General features: G+C 40.5%; 1 protein-coding gene across 2 annotated transcripts in view; it reads right to left on the bottom strand.

Moving 5' to 3' along the window:
* Positions 1-202: 202 nt before the first annotated feature.
* The window catches only part of grb14 (growth factor receptor-bound protein 14), a 31,385-nt gene continuing 4,462 nt past the window's right edge, over positions 203-27,125 (bottom strand). Inside the window, exons 2-15 of one of the 2 annotated variants that reach the window (XM_071512588.1) lie at positions 24,989-25,203; positions 23,443-23,572; positions 11,139-11,295; positions 8,392-8,513; positions 8,137-8,211; positions 7,840-7,977; positions 6,186-6,296; positions 5,883-5,978; positions 5,146-5,208; positions 3,801-3,917; positions 3,086-3,155; positions 2,904-2,991; positions 1,869-1,962; positions 203-1,678 (exon numbers count right to left, since the gene is read on the bottom strand). In XM_071512588.1, the coding sequence (XP_071368689.1) occupies positions 1,532-1,678; positions 1,869-1,962; positions 2,904-2,991; positions 3,086-3,155; positions 3,801-3,917; positions 5,146-5,208; positions 5,883-5,978; positions 6,186-6,296; positions 7,840-7,977; positions 8,137-8,211; positions 8,392-8,513; positions 11,139-11,295; positions 23,443-23,572; positions 24,989-25,176 (1,596 nt within the window). In that variant the 5' untranslated portion in view covers positions 25,177-25,203 and the 3' untranslated portion in view covers positions 203-1,531. Of the gene's footprint in view, positions 1,679-1,868; positions 1,963-2,903; positions 2,992-3,085; positions 3,156-3,800; positions 3,918-5,145; positions 5,209-5,882; positions 5,979-6,185; positions 6,297-7,839; positions 7,978-8,136; positions 8,212-8,391; positions 8,514-11,138; positions 11,296-16,759; positions 16,823-23,442; positions 23,573-24,988; positions 25,204-27,125 lie in introns of those variants that run through there. The other variant, XM_071512589.1, reaches the window with a different exon arrangement.

The following is a 27,125-nucleotide window of genomic DNA, read 5'->3' as shown; positions in this document are numbered from 1 at the left end:
TGAAACGTTGCTGGAGATTAAACATGTGAAGCCAACTGCAATGAACATATCAATCAAAGCTCATACAAAATATTTTCAAGAATTTATATAATGCTGTTTTCACCTTGCAGCTTATTCTAAAATGTAACAATTACAAAAAATCATACAGTGCAAACAGACTTTCTTTGTTTTTCTTTTGTTTTTTTATAAAACTTTGCAGTCGATGACATTCATTGTTCAATGCACTGTTGTCCAGCTGAAACAAATGAAACAACTCACTAACACAGTTTGGTAATTTCACTCATGTCAATGTATGTTAAAATTTGTTTCAGAATAACTTGTTTCTAAAAGCTGATGCATTATTGGCTTTTCAAAAATGAAGCAACAATATGGGACACTGTATGCCCACGGTAGTGGTAATAACATCAAAATACAACCAACCCAAATGTTGCGCATTGTATACCTGAATCTTGGAAAAGATATTATAAAACACAAATTTCATTATACATTGATTTGAGATATGATCAAAATCAGTCAAATACGATTTCCATCTTAATGGTTTGAATCTGAAATTTGTCAAATATATTTCACTGCTCTTTCTATAGAGCAAGCTCACAACTAATTAAATGTAATGCATACATTTCAAATGAATGTACAGTGCAGGCTAGTGAGGTTGTGTGCAAGTTCTCTCTCTCTCTACCTCTTTCTCTTTCTACAGCAGTCTCAGTCCAGCTTATAGCGCATGCACAGTGACACTTCCTCAGAGGTCATTTTATCTCTCAAATAGAAAACAACAATAATTTTCTTAAAAAATACCTGAATACTTAGAGATACGATGACAATAAAAAGCAAGATAGCTTAGTTTTACTCAAATGAAAAAAGGACAGAGGTGTTGTGTACTACAATTCCCAGCAACAGACAATGATGTCCTCGTCCAGATTCAAAAACATCAGCTTTGACAGCCGATAACTGACAAGATCCACAGCTTTACATACATACAGTAGACATTCTATTGAAACGTTATGAATGAAAACTGTCAAATATCAGCCGTGTCGTTTGCCAGGAAAAAAACAGTTCGCATTCATTCATGTCGAGATGCTGTAACGAATCACGCGAGCTGCTTACAATAAGCATTCGGCTCTACAATATATACAGTACAATAACTCAAGTTTGGACTTCACACCACAGGGGGTCTGTATATTTGGGATCTGCTGCCACATCCGGGACAACAGGGCCGATGAAAAGTGTTCACCAGACAAACCTACAGTACCAAACACACATTATCTTCAGCACAAACTCCTGCATCACCTGTGGTCAGTTATTATATAGTATTGTACTGCGCTAGTCAATTTAAAAAAAAAAAAAATAGAGAGAGGACCAGTTACCACTTTATGGAACTCTAGTGGGTGATAACAGTGGTTTCAGTTAGCATGGCTGTTGAGTTAGTTTGTGTGTCCTTCTCCTTCAAGGCACGGGAACACTGGGAGTGCTTGTCCAGAAAGGCCCTGTAGTTAAGGTGCATGCGGGCCCCTGGGTCCCTCGGGGCTCTTGTTCATAGGGCGATCCGGGCACAGTGGTGTTTGAGCTTGCAGGGCAGCACCCCACGGTTTAGCTGGTAAAACTCCACCAGCTGGATCAAGTCAGTGAACCGAGTGTGACCATCGTCCAGGCTGTAGAACAACTCCCCTTCATCATCCACCTACGATATAGCACACATGCACGTCCGCACACAACATTTAATGCACGCACGCAACACACACACAAAGCAATCACATACAAGAGACAGGCGAATGATTGAACATGAAGCTGGTATTGTGAGGTGGTGTCTGGAACGTGCGAAGTAAACCAACACATGGCTGTGGAAAATCAAAACAATGGATTGTACTCACAGGTAAGATCTGAAAGTGTTTGATTCTCTGCATGTGGCACAGTGACAGTACGAATGTCTTAGGGTTGCTTTGGCTGTCCCTCAGAAGAAATACTCTGAAAACAAAAGGAAAAGTCTTTGCTGAAGTCCCAAGCCATCACTTTTACCTTAAAATATTGTGAGATGTCTTAAAATATTATTGAAACAATACCTCTAAGACAAAGATTAAAAAAAACCCATTTATTTGTATCTTAGTGACGGCACAACTGTCTCTTATGGTTCTATATGTCTTCAATCAGAATTGACATTTGCAACACCTACTGCAACTGTTCCGTTTTTCTAGCACATGCTGAACATGCGCTGTCAATGGAGCCACTCCAGAATGTGTATCTCGATGACACTAGAGATTACAGTCTTGGCTCACTTGTTTTTGCTGTTAGGAGACTTGTTTATGGTCACAAAACTATACTGAAGTGTTTGAATCATGGGGATAATGCATTTGGATTCTGTTTAAGGGCGGATTTTACCTTAAAGACATCTCAGCATGTGTCAAGATACCTCCAGACATAACGATAGCTGGGTATGATACCAGAATTTATTGTTTTCTTTGCAACTATCTCTACCAGAGACAGGAACACTATGTGGGCGATCTTTACAGTACAGTCCTTATAGTTCTGATATATATAGTATATATATACTGTATATGTTTATAACTTATGTGATTTCTTAAATGTAGATTGTTGTTATGACTGGATGTGAACCTATTTGATGTGAAAATGATCTGATTGAACTAACTGGAATTCACCTGTGACCCACATGGATGCTATTTAAGACGGAAGGGATGTTTTATCCACAGACACTGATGAGGGCCATGATTGTCCATCATGAAAGCGAATTAAATATGTAAAATACCCTTGTGTTGAGTGTACCCCTATTCTTTTGAATAGACATTCTGTGTAAGGATCACCACCAATTGTGGTGAGTGCAGTGGCCTACCTACAATGAGAATGTCTTTAATGACACAAAGCAAACAAAAAGAAAAGAGACAGCTAGTTACCCATCAATTAGACCCTGCTGAGTGATTAGGCGGTGAGCCTCATCCCGAGACAGTTTGCTATGGAACCAGGGCTGGGCCAAGTGGAGAGCTGGAGCAGACAGAGAGACAATATGTCACAATTTTACGAGTCTTCCTGGTGTGTACATACAGCAAATCAGAATAATAAGGAGTGTCTCACAAACCTATGTTTGACATTGAGCTCTGTGATGTGGAGGGGCTCCCATGGGAGCTCAGACGGTGGCAGCTTTTCCTCTGAGGGAGAAATGAGTTATAGTCACAATCGTAGTTGAAGTGATGCACATGATGCGATGACACACCTCACGTTATCTCTACAGCTTAATTCTAATGTCTGATTATTGTTAAGGTAATAAGTTACAAGGTGTTTACAACCCAAGAAGGACATTCGGTAACACTTAACAACACAGGAGCCATATTTCAGTGTGTTAATGTATGAACATATGCAGAAGTATTTTAAGTACACAATAAAACTATGTAAATACTTAACACTCATATATATTACAAGTGTGTGACAGCCTAATGTAAGTGCAAACAATTCCGTTTGTACAATTTGTTCTTACAGTCTTACTGTTGCCACGCCCTTGTAAGTATGCTATTATTAGGGAGATTTTCCTTAATCAGAATCAGAATCAGAATCAGATGTATTTTCACCAGGTACATTTTTACATACTAGGAATTTGACTTGGTGAAATACAGAGAAAGTGTGATTGTGCACTTATAATACTTGAAACACTGGTTAAAACACTGGAATAAGGCCACTGTAAAGTAAAGTGTTACCTGGCATTCACTTGCATTCACCCCTGACCTACCTGCTTACTTTCTGTTGTTTTTCTGATTGTTAATCTGATGTCTTTATTGTTAATATGATGTCATTATTACCCTCCATGACAGGCCCTCCTCCACAGCCACAGACAGCGCCTCAGACGGGTTCTCAATCACCCGGCTCTTTTGGCCAGAAAAGTCCATGGCCACCAGTGAGTTCTCTGAGATGCTTCTCTGAAAAAACACAGTTGATGCTACTGAAAACACATAAATGCTATTTTGAATTGGCTGCATGAGTTGAATAATTATGTTTCTTTAATCTATGCATCCATTTTTGCTATATTTATTTATGACACTTGATTGTGTTTATGTTTATGGAAAGATCTATTGTCTTACAGTGAGTATTGTACACTATAAAAAAGCCACAGGTTTTTCTTCTTTCTTCTAATTTCCTTTGTGTACTGTGAGGGAGCAGATTGACTTTTGGTGTGTTGTGGTATTGTATTGCCATCTAGTGTCTGAGTAACGTGACTCCATATAATTTCTAGATGATTCCAGGCAGAATGTAGTCCATTGAAAAGGGATTAGAGAGGGTTTGAAAAGAATGACACATGGACACATTGTAGTCCTTTAAGCTGTTATAGTGAGTGGCTCTAAATAACCGCACACACTCAAGAAAATGCTTCTTATCAGGATTACCAGGAAGCTTTTAAATTGCCACATTCGTTCCTCTACCACCTACTAAGCTCGGTATTCAAAAGAGTGGTTAAAACAAAGTAAGTAGTGTTTACTTTGAGGATAGAGACATTCCAGTCCCTCTTATCCTCTCTGCCCCCATTCGGATGATGTAAAGATACCTATGAACTATGAGGTATCGCTGTTTAAACATACTTACTTCATACTGTGATTCAGTTCGGCTTTCATTCGCTTTTTAATGTGATCCTATAGTAGTACGCTGTAGGTAGCATGCTCAGCTCAGATCCAGCAGTCTGACCCCTCACTACATCGAGCTTCATCTACTCCGCTATCTTTCCCTATAAGCCAGTCAAGCCTTTGTGCCCACAGAATGGCTCTTGGCAGGGCTGTTCGTCGCATGTGCCCCTCCGACAGCAGAGTAGAGGTGATGAGTTGTTAAATCTGAGAGCAGCTGATCGTTGTGTATTTTTAGAAAGTAGAGGATCCGTGAACATGTCTGAAACCCATAAATAGATTGTGTTCGCTCCGACAGAAAACTCCACTCTGACGTGAATCCAGTGTCAACGCATAGACTGCGCCTAATTTGTCCTACACTGTTATATTATATTACTTTATTACTACAGTGAATTGGTATGTCTTAGCATCTGTGTTAGTTCCAACATGCTGCCACCACATTTTAAAACAAGGATGTTGCTTTAAAATGATGATGCATCCACTTGGGTGTTATAAGTTATAAGATAGAAAATGAGCAAGACATTCAGCCTACCATTGGTGAAGCTTTCTGTTTCTGGTGTGGCTGAATGAAGTTTTGGTACAGTTGCATCCCATACTGAAACACAAATCATGAGAGAATTACAAATTCAACAGCTGGAAATGTATTAATTCATCTAAAGATACACATAAATTACAGTACTATGTTGTGGAGCATATTGTTTTTATTCGTTTTCATTAATACAATATACGGCATACTACACATAGACTGAAAGGAGAGTGACTAATGCTTTAAACGATGTGGTAGATATCCAGACAATGAACACTTAATGAAGCAAAGCCTATGAAGCTAGTTCAGGCAGACAACTTGAGTTGCGCTGCAAGACACGTGATACACACACTACTCATCGCAAGTCATGTCCACCCCCCCCCCTTGCAATAAGGCGGCCTATTTAAACTACCAAATGCACTTGCTCACTCTCTCTCACATTGCTTACTATGCTGCTCAGACTGCTGATCACTGCTGCTCAGTTATTGCCTAGACGCCATACTGAACTCTGTATCCGTATTTCCATTAATTCTCAATAATCTGTTTACATGAATTGTCTGACTGAACTGCATCTATCAAGAGTGTGAGTGCTAATCTAGGATCAGTCTTTAGGCTCTCTTGACCACCTTACTGTTTAAAACTTTATAGCTAAAACTGATTCTAGCACTGATTCAGCATTCCTCCTCTTAGACACTTAGTAGGCATCATGCAGTGAGTCAGTGATAGGTGATCAGTGAGCCAACCTTTAACAGGCGCATGGCAGTGACCCAACAGGTCCTGGTCTGCTCATCATCTGCACAAAGCAGTTTCAGGTCTCGGGCTGAATTACACTTTGTTGACTGGAAGAAAAAAAATGTGATAAGGACACAGCAGGAGTTAGTTCCAACATCCTAGGAATCGATACTGTACTGCTGCTCCTTTTTTACAGGTCTATTGTCTTACCAGTATCCAAGTTGTAAACAACAATACATAAAGACAGATTTTGAAGTTATAACTAATCAGTGTTATTGCAATAATGCATGTTAGTTAAAAGAAAGCAATGGTACCTTGATACAGAAGCCATAATCTGTAGGCACTCCGTGTAATTTTTTGGCTGACAACAGGGTGTAGACATCACTGTCACTGAACTCGGCAATAAACTGGAGATGCCTCGGTTCCTGTAAAACAAAGAAAGGCCTTAATAAAAAGACAAAAAACTCTCTGTATACAGTGTGATATGCCCCTTCATGCCACATCCAGTTCCTGCCCCTGTCAAATTCTGTATAAAGGGGTTGGGTCTCAAGTATTTGTCTCTGGAACAGATCCGAATGCCCCTACAAATCCAGCTATGTGAGGGATGGAGACACATGCGAGCTCTGTGTGTGTGTGTGTGTGTGTGTGTGTGTGTGTGTGTGTGTGTGTGTGTGAGCATCTGAGTTTGCTTGTCTGGGTTCTTGATTCAGTGAAGGGATAAGGATGACATTTTACAGTGTAGCCACTCGGATGTGATGAGGAGCACAAAAAGCAGGGAGGGAAAAAAGCAGAAAAAAACAGTAATCTTCTATTAGAAACAAATGGGAGTGGCATGTAGTAGAAACCTGAAATCCTGAAAGAAACAAACACTTGAAAAATCCCATCCCTGTTTGAGTCAAACCACACTTTCAGTCTAATCTTCCGGGTGCAGGGAACAGAACGGCTCATTTCATGCAGGGCAAAGAAGTGGAGGTTGGCACACATAAATTCAAACAATGCACATTTATCTATATATCACACCTTTATCAGTTACATTGCAGGTGTGGTTAGTATGTTAATGTAATGAAAGAGATAAGGCCAAAATTATATGACACACTGATAGAGGCTTTATTGAGACAATATGAACAGTCACTGAGCCAAAGATAGATTTCCCAAGCAGAATAGCACAAAGACTACCATTGTTCTGCCTTCATGTGACACAATGTTCCCACTTCCTTATTTAAAGTAAAGGTACAGCAGTTAGTATCTGTGCTGACTGACTAGCAATGTGTCTGACCAAGACCACAAATGAATGGTAACCCAACTAGAGCAAAGTTAGGTTCCACACCAAAGCCTTCCTGTGCTCTAAAACAAAAGCTCTTCTGTTGTGGGGAATGAAAGCAGTTGAAAAGTGGTTGCCTTGGCATGGCTTATGCCTAGGTATAAGCTTCACCTGTCAGCAGCACAGAGAGCGCTGTTTCTGCCTGGTTGGCATGCCAGCTGACCTAAGGAAAATCAAGCTCAACCTGTTCCACAGTGTTCTCCCCTCTCGCACCCTGACTGAGATATTTACAGAGGATGAACTGATGACCCCACTTACTGTACAAACAGAGAAGGACTAGAAGGTATCAGGGATTAAGTCAAGAATTTTTTATTTTCCAACTGCTGCTCATGCAATTTCTGAATTAAAAAAATGTGTTTTGCATAGATTTTTTGTATCCTAGGTATTTGGACCATGTACACTTAATTCAAGTGTGGGAAAAAAAACAAGAAAAAAAAAAAGAGTAAAAAAGTGACAGCAGCAAAATGCAATATGCAATAGGCAATAAGATATCAATATAGGTTATGTATGCAACAAATAAACCAGTTTGTATGCAACAGATAACCCTTGTAGTTACCTGCTTTTGCTTTACTGAGACCTAGTTATTCAAAACAACTCATTTGAATAAGCCATAACAATATGCAGATCAGTCAGTTTTGTTTACTGACCTTGGAAGTTCCCTTATTGGAGAAATAGAGCCCTGACCTCCTCAAGACAAAGTAGAACTTCTTCCAGGACTTCCTGCCTTGCTCTTTGGCATGGAGGTGTCCGTGGATCTCTGGACAAGTGCTGGAGTTTAGAAAGGTCTGTGTCGGGTAGAGAAATAATTGTCCATGGATGGATGCGTACAGTACATTCTCAAGCTATAAAATATATTGAGACAAAATTGAGTAACTCACAATGCCTATCTCAACTCAACACTCAAGGACAAATAGAGTGCAGTGTAAATAGAAATAATTTGATACCTGTATAAGCTGAGAGTGATTCATCATCCCATTGGTTTCACTGGATATGGAGACCATGTGATCGGGGAAAAAATCCTACCAATATGAAAGCAACACCTGTTATAACAACACTCAGGCAACAGTACACTGCCAGTAAAATTTGTGCATCTGAGGGAATAATGTTGACCTACAGAATCGTAATGCATACAAACCAGATGAGTAAATAAACCAAATGAGGTCAATCAACCCATCAGTCTTATTTCATCATAGACTCACCAGGGGTTTCTTGAAGAATTCATATTTAGCATAGTTCTTCCTAAAATACAGTCGGCTGTCTGTGTCCATCCTCCAGCCTGATAGCACCTCCATAACAGACTCGTGGTCTTCAATGGTTCTCTCTGGTGAGAGTAGGAGGGAAGGAAATTAATGAATGGTTAACCTTTTCCTTCCAATGAAATATGGATAAGGCATGGAGATTAACTGTGAAGTGGTACCATTTGGTTCCAGGAACTGGAAGTAGCCAAAGATACCAAATTGTTTGTAGAAGATTAAGATTAAAACAGGGACACACTTTGGCTAACTTGGCTTATAGTTTACAGAACAGGAATAAACCTGAAAGGTAAAATTTGAATATACAGATACACAGTATCACAATAAATCAGTTATTGAGTTTATAATATAATTAGAATGGTGCAACCAAAAACAAGGTTAAAAAATAAGTTTATATGTTCTAAAAATCAGAATGGAATGCTTTTCTGCATTAGATTTCATAACAATGAGTGAATGACAGTTAACAACTTCAGGGCAGGAAGTTTGATTATTAACATTATTTCAATGTGTAACCTGTGGATGGCAGGATGACTTCCAAGAGGTATTACTTCACTTCACTTCACTAATCAAACATTACTTAATCCCTTGAACTCAAAATGAGCACTGAATTAATTGAAAATATTTCTTTCTGCAGGCAGCCACCTGGAACAGTGTTGAACTATGAAGTTGATTAATTCCCATTATATACCCGCAGCAGTATGAGCATGATTGCAACAATCAGAGCAAAGCAGTCAACAGACCACAAGCAACTAGTCATGAGTGAACAATTGATGGTAGAATTTCAGCAGGACTTCATCTGTATGAAAGAAAAAGAATTCAGCAGTCTGAGCCTATTTACTTTGTCATCACAGTTTCCATTTTTCATGTACCTTTTATTTAATCAAGCATGCCCAAAAGGCCATGCAAAGGCCACAATATGAATTATCACATTGTCATGGGTGTGTCATCTCTAAAGTTAAGCTTATTCTACTTTTACAGTCATTTTAAGTTGTTCTGTATAAGAGCGTCTGGTAAATCACCAATGTAAACTATGAGAAATGAAAATAATCTGCAGTACAGCTTGATTGCAATCATTCCATTTTAGAAACATTTATAGTAATGCACTTTTCATATCATCTGCAATCATAAGCAGTATTCAAAGAAGCAAACTACAGCCTGCAGCCTAAATACTATTCCGGTGAGAGCTGTATATAGCTTTAGAAAAAAGGGATGCTTAATGACTGGAACAGAACAGATGGATGAATTATGCAATGCATGCCACAGTGTGAAGATGCTGCTGAGAAATCTTCCTCTATGCAGACACATCACCCTCCACCAGAGGAGTGTTCTCTAATATATATCAATGACAACTATGTGTGTTTGTCACTGTCTGCTTGACTGCAACTGTATTTTACATCATCCATAGGCCATTTTCCAATGCAAATGGAGGGAATGTCCCTTTCATTCACAAATATTGTTGACAGTATGTGTTCAATAGAAGTTTACAGCTATCAATTCCAATAGCAAACTATTTGATGCTGTTCTGTGCATGGAATCAAATGCTCCTTATCTACAGTAGGGAACTTGCTGCCATTTATCAAAGCCATTGCCTAAAAGTAGAGAGGGAGCTATAATAAAATCTAAGCCCTCAGTAAAGATTGGTGAATAGTTGCTTTAAATTGACAACAGTATCAGTCAATTGGATATTTGATGGAGTTTTAAACTAAATGGGATCCTGTGAGCAGCAGCAGCTAATGTCACTTAGAATTACAGATCTCAAGACAACCTGTATGCATCGACAACCTTTATTCATTCAACGGGTTAGAAACTACAGAGATGAGAGACAATCCCTATAACACTTTAATGTAGACAGTAATGTCTTTATATACATCAAGAGAGCCAGAGAATGAGACTATTGTGCTGTCGAACAGGTTTCACTGGACTAGCCCTCTACAGATGAATTAATGCTGATGGAGGATGTGTATTATCACAGTATGCAAGTTGAGATCTATAAGTTTAAAGATCCCCCTCAGGCTTTTAAATAAGCTCCCCTCCTCTTCTGGATGATACAACTGTGAAATGGATTGGTTTAGGATTCAGTAGATCACCTGAAGACAGCGCTCTGTTCCACTTTGCATGTTGGTCTGCCCATCTCCCCACACCACCGCCCACCACCACTCACCCGTCAAACCAAGCAAACCCCTCCCACTGAAAACATCAGCATCACATGATTAATACCAATATGTCAAATTTTAAGGAGGTATTCATTTAATGTGCATTTAGACAAAAATCATTCAACTAAACGATGATCTGTGACTCTCACATGCGTCACAGGACATTCTAGCCTGGGGCCAGAAATCCATGAGACACACTTTGAGTTACAGTGATTTATACATTGAATTGAAGCCTTTAATGTGAACTTTATTTTGCCAAATGCTAGAGTTAGACAACAAAGCATCAACAATGTAAACTGGATGTCATTGAGAAGGGTATGAGTATTTTGGCTCTTCTTGGAAGTTAGTTAGACTCCTGTGGGTCTAAGCCCCAGATACATGGGGTTGCGGTGAGAATATTTTATATAACTACCACTTCAATGTTCTGAGATGTCATTATGACCGTGGTGATAGATGGGATTTGACATTTTTCTCTCAATGCAACAACAGTCACAGACCAGTGTATGCAAAATAAAGACGGCAACATTGAATAAACCTTACCTATGCCCAGATGGGAGAGGTGTTCGAAAAGAGTCCAGCTATGGTCATCAATGCAATGGTTCTTCAAGACAAACAGTTGGCATATGTCCCGGGCAGTGATGTCACTGGGAACCTCTACTGCTCTGCTGGTGTTGTCCTCATTGTACACTTTGATTACCTGCATTCAAATTAAATCAAATTAACAATTTACTATAAAGTAGGACAGGACACAGTTTTGCTTTTTAACAAATATGAATTGTAAGGAGTAAAAGCAAAGTGTTGTTTTTTAAGTTTAAAATGTATGGCAAAGTATCATACAAATTAATCAGTTTGATAGACCCACATAATCATGTAGCCCCTATTTTCTATAGCGGCAGATTCCAGCAAAATATTCAGTCACAGAGTTGATCAAAGCCCTACAAAGTACTGAACAATGTGCAAATCAAGTTACAGGTTATATATACTTGAGTCTGTGGAGAAATAATGCAGTTACGGTAATCTTGCAATACCACATTCAGACATCAAAGACTTAACTAATCAATCCATCTAAAAGTACAACTTACCCCCTATTTGGAGCCAGGCAGAGTTGTGAATTTGGGCAAGCTCTGCAGCCTATATAGGGCTGAGTGCACAGCATTGCAAAAGAGGGCTTTTGTGAGAAACATAAAAACATGCATCAGACAGCACAGCGAGTGTCAGCTGGGAAGCGATGAGTCTCTCTCTCTCCCTCTCTCCCTCACTCTCTCGCTCCCTCTCTTCCTCTCCCTCTCTTGCTCTGTGCTGCAGTGGAGCTGAAATGAGGTAATTAGACGAAGCTGCCTCTTAGCAAACCGTTTTCCTGACTCCACAGATCTGTGTCACTGGGGCTCAATACCCAATCACCTGCTACCTTTCCCCACCACCAAGAGTCAAGAAGCCAGGGATCATTCTGAGAGAGAGAGAGAGAGAGAGAGAGAGAGAGAGAGAGAGAGAGAGAGAGAGAGAGAGAGAGAGAGAGAGAGAGAGAGAGAGAGAGAGAGAGAGAGAGAGAGAGAGAGAGAGAGAGAGAGAGAGAGAGAGAGAGAGAGAGAGAGAGAGAGAGAGAGAGAGAGAGAGGAGAGAGAGAGTGTCACAAGGCTCCCACCCCCTCCCTATTCACATTCACACACCCTTGGCAAGCAGAGCTCCCAGCATAAAGCCCTGCAAGAGCCCAGAGAGCAATTACAAAGGTGCTGGTTAAATGTAATGCTAGTTGGGTCAACTCTGTCTAAAGTTGACAGAGGTGGGTGGGGAGAGGGGGGCAGGGAGAGAGGCACAGTAAAGACCAACTGGCTGCCTCTTTTCTCTCACTGAGCTCTATTGGTAGTTTAAGGCGGATCGGCTGGGCAGGACAAGCCTGCCCTCTTTTGTGGAGAAAAAGGAGGTCAGAGCACTCCAACAGGGCCGAGGTTAGAGCCCTTAAGGAACCATCAGCGAATGGGAGCCTCCAGCTATGACATCACCGCTCAATGAAGTAAACCATCTAGTGTTTAATCAGTCCATGTGGAGATTTACAAGACAAAACAGCCAAGGATCTCATTTTGCAGACACCTAACAAAGACAAAGGCCTGCATCACAGAGATTACTTTAGGAGCCAGTGTTCTTCTGCGGGGTTAATACTGGATCATAATGCTGCATGTTGATTATCTGAAATATTTTTGCACCGGTTCAGTCAAATTTGACCGCAGGACCGCAACAAATAGCAATCTAAAAATAATAGCCATTTACCCAACCACGCAAAATGGCATATTCATTTAAAATAAACAAACCAAGCAGAAGGAAATATGTGTATTCACTGCACTGCCTGTGGAAAATGCATCTAAAGTGGATTCCAGTTGCTTCGCTGCAAGGAACTCACTTCCTGAGAATTGACCAAATCAAATCATTCGGGGATCACATTTCACCAGGAACAGGGTAGGGTTTGTCAGAAGGTGAAGAAGCCTTTTGCTGCATTAGACTTGCAGACTTATGCTTACATTACTCAGCACAAATCAACCGAAAATATGTCTATTTCATGCAAGGTTTCATTTGGATGTCTAGTAGATACACAAGGACAGTCAAAGTCCTTTGAAGGTGAAATTTAATTTGAACCATGAGACTAATCCAATCAAACGCACAGACCATGGCCTGTATATTGGACTGCATAATGACTATTTCATGAGAGGGAGTGACAGGGAGACTATACAGCGCATGTGTTACACTGCAGTCTTTATGTAATAAAACATGTTATTGTATTTTAAAGTTCTGGATCGACCCTGAGTTTAATCTGGTAACATCCTTGAGAAAGATTTTGTAGAAATATTTGATGCTATGCTTTAAGGATGTAAAGTGTGCTCGAAAATATGGGAATGATTACAATACAATAAAATCTATTTGGCATCCTTGAGGGAATTACTTTCTTTTTCAAAAGAAAGACATTTCAAGATAACAGGAGGCCTAGCGACATACTTTACTCTAATGAGCTTTTGTGTGCAAACACAAAAATGATCCTCTTTTGTGCAAAATAGTACTAAGTTTATTTATGTCACATAATTTTCAGTTAACTTTGTATTTGTATTTAATAAAGTATACAAATACAAATACAAATAATTTTCAATTAAACACCCTGGGGTAAAAATATGCAGAATCTATTTGATCAAAGTAAATAAAAGACAAAACAGCAATCAGCAATCGACTACTATTACTACTACAACTGCTACTACTCTTATATACAGTATATTATTATATTTCAACAGATGGGCGTAAGTATTGCAGTTGCAGCCCGCAGTTACATTGTAATCAGTTTGACACAAACATACCAAAATGTATCATTATCATTTTTCAAACTGGGTAAACTGACAGCATACAGTGCATGGTACTGTTAATCATTGGTAAAGAGTTTCTAATGAATGGCCAGGCTAGGTAATGTGCTGCAGTGAACTGTTGCTGTCTTTATCAGTGAACACAAAGAGCTGCATTCATCAGCAAGTAGCTCTGATCCAACTGTAGACTTGCTTTTATTTGAACAGCCTTCATGTCCAACTACAGTATGTCAATCAAATGCACCTTTTATGTTGCCATATACTTTACAGAGTGTTGTCTATGGAGCCACGTATTTTGACCTCATCTGTCAGATTGTTTTTCTTCAGTTTAAGGGTGAAATATCCAAGTGACTGCATTCTGACTGTTGAACTAAAAACAGGAGTTGCTTCAGTACAGGCAAATGTCATGTGTGCCTGTGATTAACTTCAGATAATCATGGGGGTTGTGGAACTGAAGAGACTTAAAACAATGACATACACTGTGCAGGATCTGACCAATGAGGGCTTGAGGGAAAATAAGATGCGGGGACAGCAACAATGATAACAGCGATGACAGAGCCAAGCCAGCAAGAGTTGAGGAAATTCATTCCAAAATGAGATATGCGCCTTTTGAAAAATGTGGCAAATGCACTGACCAAATGATTGCTGGTACTCATTGTGGAATATTACTGATGTTACTTTATTAACTGCCTTAAGCGCTTAATTTTTTTCCGCAAATAAAAGGATCTAGAATGTTTTGGGATGTTTTATAAAACAATAGTATGTAACTGCAAGCCACATTCAACCCATTCCTGTACAGACCAAACTGTTGAATGTCAGAGCTATAACACACTCACAGAGGTGAGGGTGGGAGGGAGGGGATAGGGGGACAGAACATAATGTGCTGTGTTTCAATGGCCTTTCAATGAACTGCAAAATAAAGTCAGAACAAGGGAGAAGAAAACCAGACATTGAGTATGCAGCACTAAATATAGCTTGGTTGAGCATATTAAACTCCTCTATAAGTCCTTCTTATCTCAAGGACAGGATTGTGCGGGCCATTTTGCCAATTAGACTGCTCTGGTTTTACCTTGAACTGCACTCCCACAGCTGCAGCTCTATCACTGAGTGGTGGAGAGGTGGCCTCCGGCCTCGTCTATCTGACAAACCACCAAGCTTCCTCCATGCCCTTCCCTGCAACAACACTGGATAAGCTAAGAGTCATGGCTCCATATGGAACCGTCTTTCGTATGCTCATACCAAGCAACTATCTAGGCCTTAACAGTTGCAGTTGTATTAATGGTAGGTTACAGCAGGCAGCTTCTAAAAATCAAGGGAGTTTATATATAACTGGCACTCTGAGTGCTGGAACAGAATTGGACCATTTGTAAATACAAAGCGCTGTCCGAAATACCATTTGCATATACAGAGCATTCAGAGTGCACTCTGAACACTCTGGACTGAGGAGGAGGTGAAGCACAGTGTTTGAATGTTTACAACAGTAGCCAAATGATATCAAGCTAACCTGATAAGCGTGCTGGAAAGCTTTACACAGTAAAAATAACTCTTCCTCAAACAACAAACTGAACCACAGCTTTTAGAATTGACCTGCTAGAGGGTTTATTAGAATAAACATATAAATTAGAGTAATTTAACACTTTATTCTATCTTCCCTTTGGCATTAGTAAATCCCTCTGATTCTTTTTATTCTGTGGATTTTGTTGGGATTGGATTTATGAGGATTTATGGGGGGGTTATAACGTGGTCCATTAATCAATGTGTGTTAGATACACAAAGAAACATTCAAAAATTGCAGCGTTACAACTGTGGCCCTGTAGAGTATCACGTTTCTCACATATAACCTATACACGGTTCACAAGAAGGTGTCGTATTTGTCACACAGGTTTGGACTCCATTATAGACACATATTTCAACTTGTCAGATGGTTTACATTCCATGTCACCACTGTCAGTAACAGTGATTTCATTGTTAGAGTGATATTAGTGTTAACATCCCTGTGTCAAAGTAAAGAGTAACAGCAAACCAGAAGAGAATAAATAGAAGGAAGAAAAAAAATGACAAATATGAAATATGAAAATATATAAATCACTAAACCATGACTGAGCAGTTTTAAAGGGGAAGACTCCTCAGTTTAGGAATTTACATTTTCATGGCATCAGACAGATCAACCAGTATTTGTGAACATGAACTTGCCCAGAGTTAGAAATCACAAAACCAAGACTCTATTCTGTTAAGTCTTATACCAATGTATAGCCAGGGGCTGCTCCACAGACAATACATGAGAAACTGTCTGGCTTATTTGTATAATGCAGTGGTGCTACCCTTTAAATAAGAGTGTTTATGTGGTCAGGTTATGAGAGATCACCTCACATTTCAAGACTCGAATGGGAGCATGCCCAGTTGATGACGAATGTCTACTTTTTTAGTTTAAAACACCATCTTTCAACTGTTGTGTTAAATCTGTGTCACAATGATCTGATGGATGTGCCTTATAGTGAAGTAAAATTCCACTAACCGTGTACCCAAAAATCATGGAAGTGTAAATCAGGAAATTAAGATGAAAGGACATAGGCAGATCATAAACAGACTGTGAAAGTATTCAGGAAGCTAAAGACACAACATTTTGGTCCGTTTCACACACAGCGAGTAAACAGAGTTCAAAGGATCTCATAGGAAACAGTCATCCAGCCAAATGTACGTCAATTTCTGAATTATTTAAATTCAGAATGATTGGGAAACAGTAAACGATACTTCCCGAAAGCGGAGAAAAAAACATTAATATGTCAAAGAAAGAGAAAGAGAAGTTCCATATATATTTCCTACCCGCTTTTGCAGACAAAGAGGTGTGATGGCAGGCAAGGTGACTCTTCTTGCATGGAAATTCATGCTTCTCCCTTGAGTTCACAACAAATTACGTGACAAATATCCATATATTATAACTGCAAATACTGGTCTAGAAATTACGGTTTTGATGATAACAAAACACTATGGTAAATCCTAATTTACACTAAAGACTTCTTCGCGTTAGGAGATGCTACTGTAACCTATAAATACCCCTTCATAACATGTCTTGCACTAAATTGAGATCCCGCACAGTGAAAGTGTGAGAAACTAAGATAAGTTGTTTCCCCAGAACACAAACTCCTCCTTTGTCCTTGGAAATGTAAAAACTTTTTTTCCTATTCTCTCCTTTTTAGAAAGACACTTGTAATAAACAAGGCCAGATAAAAATAGTTCTCATGGTGAAAAGAGTAATAATAGACAAGGCCAGAGAAGGCTAAAATACTTGGTATCAAGGCCGTCAATTCTGCCCAATGATAATGTAAAATCTATAGCAAAGGAGCTCATTTTTAGACACTTGGAGAAGTATGTACCAGTAAAGATTGTTTTCACTGACTTTGTAGCCAGACATATGTAACTACAGTTAGTCATGAGTATACAATACTGAATCATTTCCCAAACCAAACGGCCATATGCATAGAAATTTCACATCGATGTTATATAATACAGTATAGTAGTATAGTTGTATAATGTATGTGGGCTGATCTTAGACAAGGATATTGGCACAGAGATGATTATTCTTTTTATTAATTGAAGATGTTCCCAGAGAATCATCTGCTTGATATTACTAGCTATATATGGAAACGCTGGAAGGATGGGGGTTAGGAGTTTCTGTGTGTGTGTGTATTTGTGTGTGTGTGTGTGTGTATGTGTGCATGTGATAGAGAGAGAGAGAGAGAGAGAGAGAGAGAGAGAGAGAGAGAGAGAGAGACAGAATCGGGGGTCCAAAATAGCTCTTGCTCCCCCAGCCACAATAGCCACAATTCACAATCCACATCTGTTTTACTGTAAGACGAGACAAAGAGGCCTTGTGAAAATGTGGGTGCTGTCTTTATAGGACACGCCCATTTTCAAGCTTGAGACATTGTGGATATCATAAGTAGTTATTAAAGATAAGAGATGAATGTCAAATAAAACTAACTTTTAAAAGAGTGGTCAGCGATATAATGGCTCTAGGTCAAATATGCATGCTTTTGTACTGCTTACCACTATTTAAACATGTCAGTATAGTACATACATAACTTTCTATTGTAACAATATGGAACTGTATGGAACAATACTATATTAGTGAGTTCAGTTGCAGCACAGTTACGGAGAAGCGTCTGTACTCAAGATGCCAGAAGCTCTGTGAATGACAGAAGCCCTTTCATAAAACCTATTAATGCATTTAGAAGCAACAAATGGTCACAGTCCCCAAGGAGCCTGAAATGCATTGACTGATGTGGACCACACACATACAGTCTCATTTGGCCCTGTTCTGGTGAATATTTCGGGCTTGCTGAATTTAATGTCGCATTCAGGTCATATGTGAATGAACGGGGTGACAGAAACTAACTGCAGCAGACATTACTCGCTTTTCATAAGTTAAGTTGATTTTTGTTATCTTGGTTTGCCGACATTGGTGGATTCGCTGCAGTGTTTGCTGCCTGTGTTGACACAATTTGGCAATTTGTGACAGGAGATATTGTAGCCTACAAAAGAATCCCACATTTCCTACTTGTAATTACTACTTGGAGGCTGATGTGAACAGTTTTTCCTAGTTGGCAGCTCGTATTTACGGTAAATCCAACATGACGTGATCGCGGCAACCATCCTGTCCAGATAATATGCATGCCATTATTAATGTAGCTTCTATATTAGTCATAGTGTGTAAGCTATCTGTATGTGAAAAAAAACTACAAAACTACTCGGGCTAAACTAGTTATACTGCAACAGTTCCTGAAGTTATCACTGAACTGCTCTCTGCCACCAAAATACAGCCTTAGTAAGCTAGCAAGGCAGAGCGGTTTATTACAGTACAATGCATTGTAGAATATCCCTGAGTCTATACTGCTTTATCTTCTCTCCTTATGAGCAAATAGAGTACATGTCATTTTCTATACAGCTGGGTGTGAGAGGAATTACACGCATTATTCTCTTGCCATTATCCTCATTCACAGCATTAGACCAGGAGGTTTGGCACCAATTGTTGTCCTCTCTTTCCACTCATGAGAACAGACAAGAAGTCCCTCCCTTTGCAGACTTCATGTTTATCTGGAAACCCAACACACTGACTTGTGAGAGCACAGACAAGCAGACGCTGCTACTTATCACACAGCTAAAATGAATTGGAATTAATGGAGCCAGATTGATAACAGAGTCTCCACAACTCCCATAACAAAGCCAGCTCCAAACGCACTGTCCTTGACCGGGGTTTGATTCAAACAAGACCCCTAACAGGCCCTGTCAAAGCCACAAGCCTGAGACCCGCCAGTATGCAGGGATCACGAACACACCAGACCTGGGCATAATTATTTGAAAATGGCTTAAAATACTTCAGCTACTAGCTTCCCAGACAATTTATCAGCCTCACAATTACACTTTGAGAAATCGCGTGGAAGGAATTATCAAGAACTGAAGGTATAAAAACTAATGGCATCAGGCAGAGATACAGTCAGGAAGGCACACACACACACACACACACACACACACATACACACACACACTCTGGCAGGCACAAATGAATGAATGCCTTGTGTGGAGGTATCGGAGCATGACTCCACCTATTCTTTCAATAAACTATTGCTGCTACCATTCTCTTATCATATCACTTTGTATTTTGAGTCTAGATGATTTAAAACACAATCACATCACTGTGAAACTGCTATGCAAAATCATAGAAAAAAAAAAACATTAATTGAAACATACATAAGTCTAATGAAATTTCAATCAAAGGATTCAATAAACACGATGCCTGTTGCCATTCTCTCTGGGGAAGTTGTGGTGATTTGATCTTGACATCATCAATTATCTGCCTAGACATAACTAGAGCAAGTATATGTTGCATCTGAAATGACAGTGACAGCGCTAGAGGGGCAGGCTTTCCCTCTGAGTCATATGGCAGAACTGAACACCAACATCGTCTGGACGCAGATTGTCTGTCTGGGTGTGTGTCTGGTGTCTGGTAAGAGTCCAAGCATGACTGCCCCACTACACTCCTGGAGCGAGGAGACTGTGCCAGCTACTTAGACCTCACCTAAAACAGTCTACAGTCTATTTTGGTATTGCACCATGAAGACATGCCAATAGTTTCAGGACATTGCACTCTTTAAACAAGGGCAATATACTGCCCATATGAATAGCATTACCACCTAATCATCTGCACGGTGACAACCTGGCAGCATGACAGGTTTCCTTATCTTACAAACACTGTGATGCTGGAGTTTGTGTTAGATCTGCGATGACACGGTGCTGCGGCTGGGCTTATAGCCGACGAAGCTGAGCCCTTGGCATTGCCAATGGGAACTTTCCTGAGGTCATACTCGAAAGTGCAGGAGGATTCTATTTCACAAGGTAAACACATAAGTGGCTGTTATATGGCGGAGACGGTTGGGGTAGTATAAGACACATACTGATTTACTCACCATGTCAACAGATCTGTCCTAACAATTACAGTTGTCCTAATTTACACAAAAATCCTATATAACTATAAATCAGTAGTAGTCAAAAAGTAGTTGACCTGACTATACACTGGCTGCATGTATGTTTTGAGGATATATTTTTCCATATATCAGATGCCATTACAGATTTATACTTAAAAACTTACAATGGGGAAGGTGCAACTCAGCTGTGCTTAAGGAACTGAAAATAATACCATGGCTTGAATCATAATGCAGTATGCATAATAGAAACTGATTGCGCAGTAATCTTAGAAGTGGTTATTTCTAATGAGAGAGCCTGTGAAGCTGCTGTGCTGACAGCAAATCTGGAGTCTACTTGCCCACAGATGTATGTGGCAGTCATGACTTGGCGGCTTTGTTATGGAAATGTACCATGACACTGCAAATGCAAGGCTGACAGGGGGCTCAGGCAAACGGGTTTCTCACGACTGGAATAGCTTTTAAGCCTGTGTAAAACAAAGCAATGTCAAGCAAAGGGCCTTGCCACAATTCAGAGGAGGCATTCAAATCAACCCCAGTAAAACCAAAACCTGGTCAGCCAGACACTGAGTTGTTTGAATTACCACAACTATGGAAGCCACTGCCATTTGCCTAGCCTACACAATTTATAATCTAAGTCTGTCCTTTTCACAAGGTTTTATTTTCACAAGGAAATAACTTAAAAATATTTTTGAAGAAAATGCAGAGCTGAACACACAAAGACTACAGAGCCAAATTGGAACTGATGAGAAAATTACTACCCTCAAACACACACTGGGAAACTCAATGGATAAGTTTCCTTTATAGGGAAGACTGAAGGGTGGCTGAGGGGGTTGGGTGCTGCGTGGCTGGAACAATGATGTCATTGGTTTCTTGAGTGCCACTGAAGGGAGGTCATAACCCTGTGACATGAGGATTGTGACATAAAAACAGCTGTTCAGTCTGACATATTCCCTTTGTCTTCCCAATACTGCTGCTGAAAGGGCTAAGTGAGAGGCTGTCAGGCCCATGAGGTGCAGGCACAGGCCTCATCAGTGAGTTACATAAGGATCACATTGAGATTTGCGAACAAGGAAGCTCCGCTGTTGAAGACCGAGGTCACCTGGGTGTCATTTTGCTCCTTCACTGAGAAGCTGGAGGATTTATCTCGCACCTATCAAAGAAAATGCCAAATCCGTGCAAATCCCTGACCTGTCTGAACAATAGACTGGCAAGAGCATTGGAGAATTGGCAATCACTCACTAATTTTCTGATGTGAATCCCAAGTTGAGTGAGGAGGGAACAGAGTACAAGGGCTCATTTGAGACTTTGTATATCAAGTGGAGACACTCCAGTGTTGAGAGATAATCAACCGCTCCTGGGCATCTTATCAGGCTACATACAGAAGAACAAGTAACAATTTGATTACCCTCCTATCGCAAATCACACCGCATGCAATGCAACACAATGGAAGGCTCTGGAAAAAAGCAGATCATTTGAGTGAGAAAGTAGATGCTGAAACTTTCAGTATGTATTTCTCATTCTCAGCCTGAAAGCCAAACATTAAAAGCAAAGGGAAGTCTAATGCCACTGATAGTCCTTGGTTAGTGCTGAGCTCTGTAATTTCAACCTTTCCTATGAGTCATAGGTTTGAGCTGCCCCCTGCTGCTACCACACACGCGTGCACGCAAGAACACACAGACACACACACACACACACACACACACACACACACAAAAACATACTGAGTAATTGAAATCAACTTTGGCGTATAGGATCCACCTCCAGGGAATATTCAGTGGTCGACAAACCAGACTGACTTAACAGCCCTGGGAAAATGTATAGAAAAGATTCCATTTTGAAACCCATGCACTTTTGAAGCATACCCATAATTGTTAGCTTTCCAACATAATGAATGTGCTCCCTTTTTAGCATGAGGCAGTGAGTTCTGTATAAACTCATAAATCATAAACTACAGATCACACATGGGGACAAACCTAATCGAATTTGTTGCACAGAATTATGCATTTGCCCCTGAGTTGCACTTAGTTAAAAAAGTGGAAATAAAGTAAACAATCCTCCATCATCATTTCTGCCTCACCTGTGTTTTGGTTTTGCATTAATGCAGGTTATCGTAGATTGAATCAAAATCAGATTGCAGGGGCGAGTGACAACAGTTATGAATGGAGAACGCAGACAGTATGGCATTAACAAAAATGCTCAAAATCAGAAAATAAATTCTTTCATAACAAGGAAAATCACAAAATATAGTTTTGACATTTTCTTTCTAATGAAAATTCTGATCAAAGGATCAGAGACCTACTCAGTTTTGTCAGTGGTTCTTGGTGAACAAAGTCAAGTTTTATGGCACAAGAGAAAAAAGATTTCAACTATTCGCCCCCTGAAGTCCTGTGAAGGCAGGAATTCCAGGTACAGAGAGCTACCTGAATTGGCTCAGGATCCAGATTGGAGTGAAAGCTTATCCAGTGCTAGCAGGTACGCCCCCGCATTTGACGCCTTTCAGATCACACACCCTAAAACAAACTTGCAAGGGTGGCTGTGGGACAACTGAGCCAGGTATTTCATGGATATCACAAGTCATAATCACAGAAAGTGGCACATTACAAATGTAGTATCTACTGCTGGTTCCAGTCCAGGCCACATGCACTGCCCATTTTGACGCTGTTTAGAAACTAGAGCATGCAGGTACAAAGTTGGGATCTCACAGCAACAAGCAGCACAGTGTGCGTGGATCGTTTGAGTATGCTGACATGGCATTTTCATCCCCTCACTGCACCTCATTTCCATACTCACACAACTGGTTCCACCTCCATATGCCCTGAAGTTTCAGACAAATCGCAAGCCAAACACGATGCAGCTATGCATGAATTTACACATGTCCTGTGGCTGTTTTTCTGGCAGTTAGAGTTACATGACTATTCTAACTGGGGTTGTATATGGAAAAGGATACACAGAGGCCTTATTTTCTCAAATAATACGCCTCTTTATGTCAGAAACACCCCTGTAGTAAATGGAACAAACGCTCACCTGAGTTCCACTGCTTTTGGTCCATGGTAATAAACATTCAGAGACGAGGGGGGAGACGGTTGAGGGAATGAGTTCAGGAAAAGGGTTTGGAACAGGGGAAGCCAGTGACTCCTCTCCCTCTTTATTGCTCCTGGAGGACAAAAAAAGAGACAGACTGAGAGAGAAAGAGAGAAACTGTCTGCTTAATACAAACAATATGACTCCCTGTCTCCCTATCTCGCCTGCAAAAGTCAGTCCAGACCGTGTCATTGTAACGACGTATTAGACTTGAGTCTGGACTGTCTGCAGCTGAGGGGGCCTGCAGCAAGTCATGGGATCTTTAGTGTCTACCTGAGACATCAGATTTCACAGCCTATACCCTTGCTGTAGCTTGAGAGCAAAGCTTTGCAGATCCAAGATATTGTTGGTACTTTTGTTGTGGAGAATACGTGTCCCGTGTGCATGAGAGCGGTGCAGTATAATGGAGCAGGTGATAGCCTCAGACAGACCTGACAGAAACACAAGGCCATCTCAGCATGGCCCCCTCCTGCTCTCAGATCAGACGACACACCCCACTCACTGACAAACAGACATTTGATAAGATGGTAGATAATGCACATGAGAGCTGCCCTTCACCTCAACACTATAATATAGGAGCTGACTGACACACAGAGAGCTCTTGGGCTGCTGGCAGGCTGAAAGTAAGCCATATCTCAACCGAGCCATATCATAATCAATTGGTAAAGGAGATGTTTTGTTATACTCTCAAAAGATTATAATTTTTATAATTATATCATAACTATGGCCATTCCCCTCCTGTGACTTGGGATGTTGTGTCTTATCCCTCTTATCTACAGGTGCTTGACATGAGGGAGCAGCCATGATGCATGTTTTGTTCTTTACTTCTAAAACGCATCGAGCATGTCCATTTAATCCGTTCACATCAAAATCAAGCAAAAGAAAAGCTGTGGGACTAGAAAGGCTGACAAAAGCACCTAAAGTCACATTTTCCAGTGATATCATAAGAAGATGAGAAATGTTTTCAGATTTAGCTTTAGCACACTTGCAGATGAGAAGGCCTCAAGCTCCACAAGGTAGTCGCTCTCAGACAGACATTTTCTTTACTGCTCTGTAAACACAGCAGTTACTGAGTTACTAATTATCTCCCACAAAGTAACAGGTGCTTGATTTGATTCCAGTTCTTTAACTGTACTGTTGAAATAATGCATCACAACTCTCTGACAGTTGTGTATGGATCAAGCCAATAGTGTTTACAGGTACAAAGTCTACAGCTTTCGATTAGACCTGCTGTGCCCTGCTCCTGTAATTACAAAGGGTGTACTATTCTTCTGCAGGAGAGCTCACATTGTATGTGCTCTCTAATTACATATGTTAAACATTAACCTTAAAGTAGTGAGTTACAGTATCAACTTATATACAGTATATACATATATCCTGTTTAAGGCTGTAGTAGAAAACAACGGTTTAAGTTTTGGTTCAAGTTAATTCAATCAGAGAAACAGATCTCTGTCATTCATGCCAAGTCCAAATGAAAAATGAGTCATACCTATTCCCCTTGCAGAGAGTAGTCCTGGTCTTCTGGGCATTTGGTGGTAGTAAAGGAGCACGTAAAGGGATGAGGGCTGGGCTGGGAAAGCCACTCACATTACCCTTACCACTCTGAAAAATCTCTGCTTTCTCTCCGAGGCTTCCAGAAGTGTGTATATCGTCCAGTGTGTTATTCATATCACTCATGTGGGCCAGCTAAATCCAAGGCATCATCTGGAGCAGAGAGAAGAGACGAGCTGTTGGACTGGAGTGTGTGCAGAGCACATTTAGAGCAAGCTGGCTGGCGGGGCTCCTCTGCTCACAGCTCAGCACAGCACAGCACAGCACAGCACACACACACACACACACACACACACACAAGCCTCTCCTGCTCATCTGCTGCCCACGAGGCTGGCCCAGTGGGGCAAAACGATCCCTCCTACCCAAACATGATCCACCACAATAAAGATATTTTTAACGCAATGACTCCCAAAAGAGTCCTCCTTGCTCTGACACAGTGGCGTATTATAATCCACAAATTTGTTCGGCCCCCTCTAGTTTTAGAAATCTTCAAGCCTGTTTTTGCTCTATGTTCTTGCTTTTAATTTTCCCTCCTTTTGTTTTTTGTTCTTAGGTATTGTTCCCTTTGCAACCTGGAAGGCAGGAAGCACACTTACACAAAAGGTTCGTCTTTGTTGGTGCTGTTTGCAACTTAGCTCAGTAATGAGTCCGGGAGGGCCGCCAGTACTATAAAACCAACTGTTCCTTTGTCACGGACTTCGCACTGGGATCCCAATTGCACTTTAAACTTAGAACTCTGTAGAAGGCATGTGGTTGTAGAGAGAAGCCAGCCCAGGCAGAGTGGTTGGGTTGTGTTGTGGGCTGTGTCATTCAGTGATAGGCTCCATGTGGGGGATGGTTGAGATGATAACATCTATCTGAGAGGTAATGTGTAACAGAGTCTGACCAGGGGCTGACAGGCTACTGGAGATATGGACTGGCAGGCAGCAGAGGGTTAAGGCTGGACAAGGCTGACTTCATTAACATATGACAGCCTTTGCTTATCTCCAGTACTGACCTGTTTACTTTGGTAAAATGACAAGCTGATGCAGTGGTCAAAACCCAGTTGTATTATCTTTCAAAATGAGATAGACAGAATTCAGAAAATAGTGTCATGTTGCATCTCAGAATGTAAAACGACTTAAATTGTATATAAAAGACAAAACAGCTTCCTAAATATGGAGAGCATTCATTCATAGGATGTGGCTTTATTCACAGAATAAAAAAAGCCTCTGTGTCTCTGTTGTTATTGAGGAATCTCTAGAAGAGAGATGGAAATCAGACTGAACTGTATGAGCTGGGTCTGTCTGTCTCCATTAATGCACTCTCCATGACATGTACCTGGCTCCTACCTGGCCTGTCACAATAACGCAGCTCCACCTGGCTTGGGTTACCTTTTCACCTAAGCACTGTCATATAAAAAAGGCCTTTCTCTAGGGAGACAAATGCACATACAAAGCATGGCACAGACACATGAGAAACAATTGAACAGCAGACAAATCTTTGCCTCCATGCTGCAGGTTGAGAGATTAAACCAACACTGTCAATATTAGGCTGTTAAAGCAATGGTAGAGGTCGATGTTGGGAGAGCAGAGAGTGGTAGGGGGATGGGGGCAGACAAATGGTTCAGCTGAAGTCCTACAGTAGACTGATACAAGGACACTAAGACCGGGCAGCATGAGAGCGCCAGAAATAACCCCTAGCCTGGAACACATTCTTGTGGTATCAGTCAATGCAAATGCTAATTACATTAGTATAAGATGAAAGCCAAATCTATTTTAGGGAGTTAATGCTACAGTGTCTCACATAGCCACAATGACGACCCCAACACTGGACAACATGTCGGGGAGATAGTATTTCTGTGTTTATAATGTATGAGAATGGTTGCACAGAGTTTTTGTGAAGAAAAAAGGTAATGTCTGTCATAAGTCTTATTATCTCACCTATGCATTAAAATATGGGCTCAAGAGCTCTTAGGTATAGTGGTATAGTATTTTCTGTTTTTTCTTTCTTTAAATATATATAGATAAACAAGATGGAGAGATCAAAAAACAAGAGAAAACGAGCTTAGTGCTAGTTTCATGCTCACCACCTGT

This window comes from Centroberyx affinis, unplaced genomic scaffold (genome assembly GCF_046629955.1).
Source record: "Centroberyx affinis isolate AG114_WGS23_722 - 3 ecotype Tasmania unplaced genomic scaffold, CSIRO-AGI_Caff_v1 ptg006362l_1, whole genome shotgun sequence".
Lineage (NCBI taxonomy): Eukaryota > Metazoa > Chordata > Actinopteri > Beryciformes > Berycidae > Centroberyx > Centroberyx affinis.
Note: the sequence above shows the minus strand (reverse complement) of the source record. Positions and strands in the feature narration are given on the sequence as shown.